General features: G+C 42.7%; 1 protein-coding gene across 2 annotated transcripts in view; it reads left to right on the top strand.

Moving 5' to 3' along the window:
• Positions 1-10,353, top strand: part of LOC137437554 (uncharacterized) — a 113,410-nt gene extending 103,057 nt beyond the window's left edge. The window contains exons 16-17 of one of the 2 annotated variants that reach the window (XM_068131978.2): positions 7,712-7,773; positions 10,052-10,353. In XM_068131978.2, the coding sequence (XP_067988079.2) occupies positions 7,712-7,773; positions 10,052-10,118 (129 nt within the window). In that variant the 3' untranslated portion in view covers positions 10,119-10,353. The remainder of the gene's footprint in view (positions 1-7,711; positions 7,774-10,051) is intronic. The other variant, XM_068131979.2, reaches the window with a different exon arrangement.
• The last annotated feature ends 732 nt before the right edge of the window (positions 10,354-11,085 follow it).

Consider the following 11,085-nt stretch of genomic DNA (forward strand, 5'->3'; position numbering starts at 1 on the left):
CCCCCCTTCCCGACGACATCACATGTAGCACGTTAACTTCCCTCCTGCCAAGGTGGAGAAATGCCTTGCCACTCAACTGCTCCACTGCTACTGGTCTAGATGACGCTACATTAATATTTTAAAAAGTATTTTGATCTAAGTACTCCTTTTTTTTCTTTTTGGTTATTCTCTGAGAGCATCCTGTCTGCATCGTGGCAAATCACCAATATTAGCCCAGTTCAGAAGAATGGGATGAAGCTGACCCTTTGAACTAAAGATCAGTGAGCCTTCTCCACATCAGAAACGAAGTAATGGAATCGATCATTGCAGCAGGTCTCCAGACTCATCTCTTCTCCAACTCCCTGATGTCAGATCGTAATTTTTTTATTGTCACCCAGGTCAATTCAACCTTGGACATGCTCGTTCTTCGATGTCTCCTTCAAGAAAAGAAGAAACCGATCATCTACCTGGAAAATGTCTATGTATGAAAAACCCGTTATTACATCCACCACCTAGGTGGATGGACGTTGTGTTTACACTCTTGTCTGTTTGGTTGTTTGTGTGCAGGATATCTCAAAATGTTGTGCATGGATTAAGATGACATTTGGTGGACAGGTTGGGTGTGTGACTAGGACCAATTGATATTTCCTGGAATTGGCAGACTACTGCAAGCTGACCTTCTAAGCTGGCTTACACCTTTGAATTCTCCACAGAGCAAAGTGCCACTGCAGTCCTCGGCTTTGAACGGTTTTTCAAAGCCTTCATCCGAATTTTCAAGGAATGTGGCTCTCCCTTCTGGACTGATGTTGCTGCTCTCGCATTGCCACTGTTAAAGCTGTGGAATCCAAGGCCCTCTGTCGTTGGCATCTCGTGACAGGAGGCTGAGTCTTAGGGTGTGCTTCCTGCTCACAGCCGGCATGTTGTTTGTTGGCTTTGCAGGGGTTTTTTTTCTTATTTTTCCCTGTTATTGTTTGGTCTTGCTGCTTCCTTCTCCATCTCTGTGTTCAACCCCTGCCCCTCTAGGTCGCATGCATTTTCTTACCCAAGCCTAAACTTAACGGTCACTTGCAATCATTCATCCGGCTCCCCTATCTGTGTGAAACTGCCTTCCTAAGTCTGTTGTCTTGAGCTCTTCCCTCCAGGATTTCAAGTCTGCAGCCCACCACCACCACCACCTAATGGTCTTTCCCATTTCTACCTCTAAGCTTTACTACACCCGCTGAGACCCCTTCACCCACACTTCGTCCTCTTTGTTCGAGTCCTCCTTTTTTCATTTTGTTCATTGACCTTTTCCCCCTTGTTATTCAACTCATCCATGAGACTCAATACTGATTTATAAATAGGCCACCACTCTTGTTTTCTGGTCTCTCCCATCCCTTCCGTCCCTTACAGTATTTTATAATGTAATATATTACCTTACTTGCAGAGTACAATGTTTTGTGTATACAAGGGCTGATTTAAAAGACCTAAGTCGTTTTATTTTTATTTTTTTTATCTCAGTCGTGTGCTGTTCATAGAAATGAAATTTCATTTATCCACAAAAGTGTTTGAGGCAGTTGCATGTGGTTTAATGATAGTGTGCGTGCATGTTTTACCACGCTTTGGTTTTATGAATGTTGAGAGTATGCTTGATAACGTCACTCTTCCTTGTAACCTCAAAGGTTTTCTTCCTCAAACGGAGATCCTTGTGTGCTCTGAGAGTTGTATAATAATATGCTTTTTGAATCAACTGTGTCAGGTGCAGATGTTGTGTGAATGGTTCCCTAGGAACACGATTACCACAACCCAAAAGCACCTCACGTTTGCCATTTAAAAGGTGATCTTGTCGGCGTTGGTCATTTGTAGCAACGAGAGGCTTGGTTTGTGAGGTTATGCATTTTGAGTGGTGTTGTGGAAGCTCTGGCCAAAATGTACCTGACCCGCAACTCGTGAAACCTTGTCCTGTGGGGTCATCCCCTTGTTTATTTTTTTGTTTTTTCCTCCCCTACCTTGCCCTATAAGGTTTCAGTCTCTAAAAGGGGACCCCCCCCCCCCCCCCCCTAGGAATAAATAAACGTTTGAAATGGGGCAGTGGGTTGGCTTGTATTATGCCAGCCCCAACTTGATCCCCGCAAGACAGCATGATGCTGTCGTTGTACAGTGTATATAGATAATACGAAATGATGACGAGAATTTGGATTCATTAATGTGATTGTTTGTGGAACTGCAGCCTTGCATTTATAAGGGTAATCTTGTATAATAGATACTATTTTCCTTTCGTCAACAACTTGGTTTCTCTGCTTGTTATGCACAGCTTGTTGATGGCTAAGTTGTGCACCACGTGGGACTTTTGATGCGCCCGTTGAGGGGTCTTCTCGATGTTCACTTGATTAGTGGCGCACAGCCATGTCTGCCACTTGCCTTAGTTGGACAGTATGGACACTGTTCACTTTCATCTTCTGTACATATGATAACTACTTAACCTTGTTTTGGCTTTGCAGTCTAATTCCTTTGTCTACCAGTGTTTGCAATCTTCACGTGCTGTCTTCCTGATTTGTTCCTTATCGGGTTCTTTCTGTTGAGCTGCATTTACACTTTGGTACTGGGAATACCTTAAGGCTTAAATGATACTTTTTTGTCTTGACATTGTTTTTGTGATTTTGTTTTGCGGATACCAAAGTTGGAGCAGCAGGGTTAACAAGCTTCATTTGTACACCAGAGTTATGGGGTTTGTCAGTCGATACGCAACAGCTTAGTCCCACATACCAATTCCCATTGGGACTCACCAGTCCTGTGTACCAATTCACATTGGGGTTCACCAGTCCCACATACCAATTCCCATTGCGGTTCTCACCAGTCCCGCATACCAATTCCCATTGGGGTTCACCAGTCCCACGTCCCACGTACCAATTCCCATTGGGGTTTGCAAGTCCTGCGTACCAATTCCCATTGGGGTTCACCAGTCCCACGTACCAATTCCCATTGGGGTTTACCAGTCCCACATACCAATTCCTATTGGGGTTTACCAGGCCCGCGTACCAATTCGCATTCGGGTTCACCAGTCCCACGTACCAATTCCCATTGGGGTTTACCAGTCCCACGTACCAATTCCCATTGGGGTTTACCAGTCCCACGTACCAATTCCCATTGGGGTTCACCAGTCCCACGTACCAATTCCCATAGGGGTTCAGCAGTCCCACATACCAATTCCCATTGGGGTTCACCAGTCCCACGTACCAATTCCCATTGGGGTTTACCAGTCCCACATACCAATTCCCATTGGGCATCTCACCAGTCCCACATACCAAATCCCATTGGGGTTTACCAGTCCCACATACCAATTCCCATTGGGGTTTACCAGTCCCACATACCAATTCCCATTGGGGTTCACCAGTCCCACGTACTAATTCCCACTGGGGTTCTCACCAGTCCCGCATACCAATTCCCATTGGGGTTCACCAGTCCCACGTACCAATTCCCATTGGGGTTTACCAGTCCCACATACCAATTCCCATTGGGGTTCACCAGTCCCACGTACTAATTCCCACTGGGGTTCTCACCAGTCCCGCATACCAATTCCCATTGGGGTTCACCAGTCCCACGTACCAATTCGCATTGGGGTTCACCAGTCCCGCATACCAATTCACATTGGTGTTCACCAGTCCCGCGTACCAATTCCCTTTGGGGTTTACCATCACCGCGTACCAATTCCCTTTGAGGTTCACCAATGCTGCGTATCAATTCACATTGGGGCTTACCAGTCTGACGTGGTTCATCAGTCCCTCACACCACTTCCCATTGTGGTTCATCAGTCCTGTGTACCAGTCATTCAAGGCATAGCTTTCCATTTATTGAGTGTTATTGTGCTTTTCGGCATAACAGCCATTTCAGCAGCAGTGTTTTCTTTCGTTCATGGCTTTGATTTATTAACTTATATTTGTGCTTTTGTTAATGCTGGGTTTATGTTTTTTGTTGTTTTTTGATCTGTATTCTCTGCCATGAAAAACAAACATGTGATTGTTGATGGCTTTATGGACCTACACAATATACATGTATTGCTGCGTTGTGGCGAATGTTTTCACATAGGGAAATAATGTGGAAATAATCTTGATACCGGCCGGGTATGTCTACATCTGGCAGCAATTACTGCATCAAGGTCCAGGTAGTGTTTCTGCAGTACTCTGGGAAGTTTGTAACCGATTGTGTAGATGGGTCTTGCAAATGTGTGGGTAATGAGGGGTAGTCGTTTTCCTGGGATACCCACTTCCTGGTGTATCTCTCGTAGATCCAGTCGCTTCATAACGACTTCTGAGGTCATAAACAGTTCATCTACTCATGTTACAGGGCCTTGCATCATGGCTAATGGAAGATTTGGTTTTAAGGTGTCCAATAATTTGATTCCTCTCATTTTTGGACATGTATGGCATTGTAATGGATTGTTACCCTCGCTTGAGGAGAGGAGAGGGTATTGCATTTGAGTCCGTTTGTTACTTGCCGGAAAAGATTCCGGCAAGTATGTTGATCGGTTGGTTTGTCTGTCTGTCTGTTTATCTGTCTGTTTGTTCGCAGTACTACGTCTACACCATTGCACGTAGAATCGCCAAACTTTACACACATATTTGTCTTGCCCTGGAATAGACTGTGCCCAATTTTTAACTCTCTCGGCCAAAGGCCTCCATTATGACGTCATAATTCGATAATTCGACAAGTGCAAAACTTCATCCAATCAAGATGCAATTTCTTGAGCGCAATGTCGGCATAAACTGGTGGAGAAAAAAAGAAATGATGACGTCATCGGTCACGTGGTTCGGCCGCCATCTTGGAAAAACCAAAAAACTTTGCCCCTCTACATCTCCGAAAGTGCTGATTAGAAAAAATTGAGACATGGCTCATTGTAAAGAACTCTCAATGGGGAATAAAATATGTTAATGATGATGTCATAGGTGCTTCCATTATGACGTCATAATTCGACAAGTACAAAACTTCATCCAATCGAGATTAAATTTCTTGAGCATAATCTAGGAATAAATTAGTTTAGAAAACAAATAATGATGACGTCATCGGTCACGTGGTTCGGCCGCCATATTTGTCCAACATGGCCGATAAAAAAAAGAACATTCCGGCAAGTCCTCGGTCTCCGACCGATTTTTCATTTGTTTGTCTGTCTGTTTGTCCGCACAGAATAAATATGATTTTCTCTGCAACCGTTGGTCAGATTGACAGGAAATTTTCACTATAGGTGCAACTCCACCTGTAGATTTTTTTTAAATGATAATTATGACTTCATAGGTCACGTGGTTCAGCCATCGTCTTGGAAAAATCGAAAAACTTTGCACCTCTATATCTCCGAAAGCGCTGAATATAAATAATTGAGACATGGCTCGTTGTAAAGAACTCTCCATGGGGAATAAAATATGTTAATGATGATGTCATAGGTTCTCTATTATGACATCATAATTTGACAAGTACAAAACTTCATCCGATCAAGATGAAATTTCTTGAGCATAATCTAGGAATAAATTAGTGTGGAGAAAAAATAATGATGACGTCATCAGTCACATGGTTCGGCCATCATATTTGTTTTAACACAAAAGCTATAAAAACCACTGAAAATACATCCCGGCGAGGGTTTGCAGTCTTTGATTGCTCTTTCTTGTTAAAGGATGTAATTGATGCATTTTTTTTTTTTGGATGATCCACATGCTGTTGTCTTGGAAAGATGGTTTTGAATTTTCACTGAATGCCTCATGTCACCTCTTTAAAAAAAAAAAAAGCTCAGGGTGCATGAGTTTCATGTTCTGAAAGATTAATGCATGAGGCAATTACATTACGTGGAAACTTGTAATCATGTGTTCTGCACATCCCTTGTGCCAAAAAGGGTCTTGGGATGAACGCTGAAGCAGTCCTTCAACAATTACATTATCGCTTCTACATGTTTGTTTTTTTTATGGCAGAGAATGTATATTTCAACAAACATGCAAGATTTACAAAAATGACAACAAACTTCACTTTACAACTTCACAGTATAGAATGCCCATCTCAAGTGGGCTCTAATCGCCCTTTTCCTGTCTTGCTATATTTCCCAAACTGGCAAACCATCATGTGAATCCAAGATCGGTATCTTTGTTACGAGCTGTAAAAGCAATGATTGGTACAGGATTCAGCAAGGACCCAACTCGACAAAGATCTTTGTCGTGTTGTTTTGAAGGTTCCTGAAACCACAATTACTGTACGTATACACAAACGGAATAATCCAGAATGCTTTTTGATTTTTTTCGTATTGATAATCTTGTTCGAAAACACTTTGGTTGCAAATAAAAAAGAGCAACTGTTTTTCATGTTGTGTTTAGTACTTTTGTTGTTTGTCATGTCTTGTAATGAAGCCAGGATGGGTCATCTCTCTAACTTAATGAAAACTGATCAATGTTAGTTTATCAAATTTGTTTTTAACGAACATTCTTCATTGTTATTCTTGGAATGGTTCATTGATTAACAAATGCACTAAAGTTTGTTTCGATGCTGCAAATGCAGTTTCAGTCTTTATTGTATGTTTTGTTTTTATTATTTTGTGAGCTGTCTCTATCTGTTGAGTTCATCTTGGCTTGCGTGTGCTGTTCCTTGTGAATGTCATTCTCCAGTTGTCACTGTAATTGTCTCCATTACCAATTCCGTTTTTATTAATCATAGTTAATAACTGCAGCTATTTCCCACATTGTCATGATGATAATAACACAAACTCGCAGCTGTTCTGACAATCGACTGGTTTGATGGAGCTGGTGACTGAGCTTGTTATTTCAAGCGCAAACCTTCGGGAGGTCTTAGGGGGGAAAAAAACACCCGTCAGGTGTAATATCAAGGAGTGGGGACGCACGTCGGGTAAAGAGAAATTCCGTTTGCCATTGGAGCTTTTCTTTAACCCTTCAGGTAACTGTTCAGGTGTGAACACTTATTGAGACAATGGGGGCATGTTCAACATGTTTTTCTGGCTTGGTGCTTGAATGGATTAAATTTGATTGCAGTGTTTAAAATAATAAATAAAGATACAAAAAAAATGATAGAGGAAGTAACACTCACGCTGTTGTTAATTCTGTATTACATTTGTCTTCGATCTTCTGTGGCTTGATTTTTATTACTCCTGGATCAGGAACTCTTGAGTTGTTGGGATTGATTGCACATTGGGGCATCGGACGTTGCGTTGTTGCAGTTTGATGTCGCTGGCTGACGCATTTACAGGCTGTCATGTAATTTTGTCATGTGCCACCGCAGATGGGGTACTGGTATCGCTGTGAATAAAGAATGTGGGTTATTGGTTCAGCTGTTTTTGCCACTGTTGGTGGTCAGGGCACTGTAATTAAATGCAGAGCTAATTTAATAATCGCTGAGTACAGAGTGTGATCTCATAATGTAGAAAGCCCTCTATACGTACAGGCCAAGATTGCTCCTCATATCTAGTACTGGACTCTGACTTTGGGGCTGTATGATTTTGAAGCAAATGTGCCTGTTGCAGTTGCGCATATTGCAAGGGAACAGAGGGTTGGGGTTGGGAAAATGAAAAACGGAAATCTTGGGTGGGTGGTACATGCTGCTGGAGATGGGTTGTGCTGTGCTTGGCTGTGCAGAGCTCCACAAGTTATGCAAATTTAATGGAGCTAAACTTAGGATGTACGAATAAATAACCTGTTTGGGGCCTTGAAGTGTCTCTGCCTGTATGTATTTATTTGTTGTTGTTGTTTTTTTTGGGTTTTTTTTCAAGAAGAAAAAGTTTGCACAAAATCAAGATGGAGTACACTACGGTGAAATTGAGAAAATCGTTGCGTGAGTTGCTTTTTCTTTAAATCATCACTTAAACACCTCGTGCTAAATGATTCGCTAAAGATTAATAGGAACTTTTGTTCATGGGGTTTGGTCACAAAAATTGGTGATGCAGCATGCCGATGGGCATGTTCTTTCGCTTATGTTATGCATGTCTTTTGGATCATTTCTTCAGAGAAGAAAGCTTCTGCAACGATTCGTACCACAAGTCCTCCTGATACTCCTAAACAAACCAAGAAGTGTCTCACGCAATTCCCCTGATACTCCCACAAACAAACCAGGAAGTGTCTCGCATGCCTCTCTGAGGCAGTCATTGTAATATAGACGTCAGATATGTAATAATCATCATCAAACAACCATTTTATCAGTTCACTGGAGGACGATAGCCTCTTCAACCAAATTTAGGAACTCTAAGGCATACCTTCTAAATGAGCGTTGGTGATAGTCAGAGCAGGAATTGGTAATTTTCCGAAGCTGTCGGCGATAACTTGCCGTCATCGAAAGACACAAGGATCTTTAGCATCCAATAGCAGAAGCTAAGGCTGGCAGACCAGTCCGTCTGTTGGATGGCACAGTTGTTGATGGAAATTATCTGACAGGTTATAGTTGAGTTGACAAAATAATACAGGCCAGGCCACTCAAAAGCAATGTGCTACCTGTGTGGCATCTTCGGACTCTTACATATTCAAAGAACCAATTATTTGAGCCATGTCAGTATCTAGCTGTAACACAGTAAGTATAAAAAAAAATTCAAGACCACCTATAACCGTTTTTTGTATGCATTAGTCGAGGCTCGTGGAAGAGCTAATACTAGTACACTGAATGGATCAGGATGCAACAGGCCAAAAGGCGCAGCAGAGAGAGAGAGGGGGGAAACACAAACGGCAGAGTTGAAGGCCAAGATGGGAGGAGATTTGGATAATGGAGAGGATGCACGACGTGAACAACATGGATACAAAAGGAAACTCAGGAGGGAAAATGGAAACCTGGAAGGAGGGATTGGTGGGGGAGAGGGTTAACGAGCGCAGTGGAGATCATAGTTTTGGATTGAAGATGGTTTGAGGTGGTGGTGAACAGCTGTCTTGAAGACCTGGAGGGTATAATAAGGTTGAAGAGGATGTGGAAATTGATTGCACAGGCAGGAAAAAGAGGAAAGAGCAGGAACACTTCGGAATTCATTCTGCTCCTGCCATCATTAGTTACATCATCAAACTAGAGCTTCCAGGGAAGCAGAACTCAACTGAACTGACTACCTTGTGTGCTAAGAGTCTCACACACCAAGTTTGATCAAAATCCATAAATATTTGTGGACGTTAAAGTCAACGTCGTTTCGGAGCTGAAAACAATTTGGCGGCCATTTTGTGACGGATCGGGTTGGAATGCAATAGCAACCTACCTTGTGTGGTAAGGGTTAAACATTCTAAGTTTTATCAAAATCTGTTAATTGTGGATGCGAGAGTGTTAACATCGTTTTCATGACCAAAAACAAAATGGTCGCCTAAGTCCGCCATTTTTCAACGGATCGGGCTGTAATGTAATACCAGCCTGGTCCTTGGGGTAAGGATGCTGCATGTCAAGTTTGTTCAGAATCGGTTGATATTTGTGAACGCTGGAGTGTTAACATCGAAAAGTTAACGGATGACACGACGACGACGGACGCCGGAGGGTTCAGTATGTGATGAACTCAACTGGACGGCAGTCCAGTTGACTTAAAAAGATGAGTGACCGGTTCCAGAGGCAGCCATGCAAGCCCAAGCCATGACACTACCTCTACCATGTTTCACGGATGAGGTAGTATGCCTTGGATCATATGCAGTTCCTTCCTTTCTCCACACTCTCGTCTTTCCATCGCTTTGGTAAAGGTTTATCTTGGTCTCATCTGTCCATAAAACTTTGTTCCAGAACTCTACTGCCTCATCTCTGTACTTCTTAGCAAATTCTAATCTGGCCTTTCTCCTTTTTTGGTGCTGATGAAAGGTTGGCATCTTGCGGTGTAGCCTTTGTAATTCTGCTGTCAAAGTCTTCTGCGAATGGTAGATTGTGATACTTTCACCCCTGCACCCTGGAAGTTGTTGGTGATGTCACTGACAGTTGTTTTTGTTTTTCTTCACGGCTCTGAAGATTTTTCCGTCAACTGCAGTTGTTTTCCTTGGCCAACCTGGCTGTTGTCTATTGCTAAGTACACTCATGGTTTTTTATTTTTCAAGATATTCCAAATTGTTGTATTTGCTATGCCCAGTTTTTGTGCTGAAGTTCTAATTGAATTATTCTGTTATTTCAGATCCCAAATTGCTTCCTTTTCTTTCATATACCATTCTCTGGTCTTCATGGTGGTTTATGCCTGCTGACTCTAAAGGCAGACTCCCAAGGCAAAAGCAAAGGCTAAAACCAAGACAAGAAATTCACAGCTTTTTATGTGTGAACGAGCAATGCACCAATAAACACCTGTCAGTCATTTGTTCCAATATTTATGCTAACCTAAAATTGGGGGACTGAACATAAAAAGTCGTATAATAGCACAAAATAATACATTGTTCTACAATGGTAAAACATATAAAACCCTCACCCTTGCTGTTGAATGTATTGTCGCGTTCCTGGTGATTAAAATCTTCCAAGGAAACGGATTTCTGAACGGGCTTTAACTCTCAGGCGTCCAGTCAAGTTACAGCGGAGAATACACGTGGGTGAGAAGCCGGAGCGCTTACCTTCACGGGTCCACTTTGTCATCTTCAGGCCTGCAATAATTAATGCGAGCAAACACCGATTCAAAATGTACAAAAATACCGGTTTTATTAAAAGAAATGCCGGTTACAAAAGAATGCACAATAAATTAAAATATTAAATTGGGACGTCCCCACACACAGACCCAAATACAGACGAAAGGCAAAATAATTATAGCAAAAATAAAATGTGTGGTTGGTACTGATCTGCGAGTGGCTCCTAAATCTTGTCATTAATATTGTCAAAGATCGTCTCGGGCCTTGGCGGGAAACGCATGTTCGTTGGCGCGAAGTAGGCCGCCCGTGCGAAGCAAACGAGCAGGCGTGCAGCTTGCTCTTCCAGCCGTGCCCATCTTCATGATCTCCACGCGGAAAACAGCAGTTCCCGGCCCGTGGCTCCTCCTCCCAACCACTAGCAAGATGTCCTAACATGGCCATTCGCGATGGTGTCCAAAATCAGAAGGGGCGAGAAGATGTCGGCACACGACCGTTCACGATGAGATCCAGAACGTGAAGGACCAAAAGGACGTCAATGCCGAGAGAGATAAAATGCGACCGTTCACCAACAAAGTCTGAAACGAGAAGGGACGAGAGG

This window comes from Myxine glutinosa, chromosome 12, assembly GCF_964187855.1.
Source record: "Myxine glutinosa chromosome 12, kmMyxGlut1.1, whole genome shotgun sequence".
Classification (NCBI taxonomy): Eukaryota; Metazoa; Chordata; class Myxini; order Myxiniformes; family Myxinidae; genus Myxine; species Myxine glutinosa.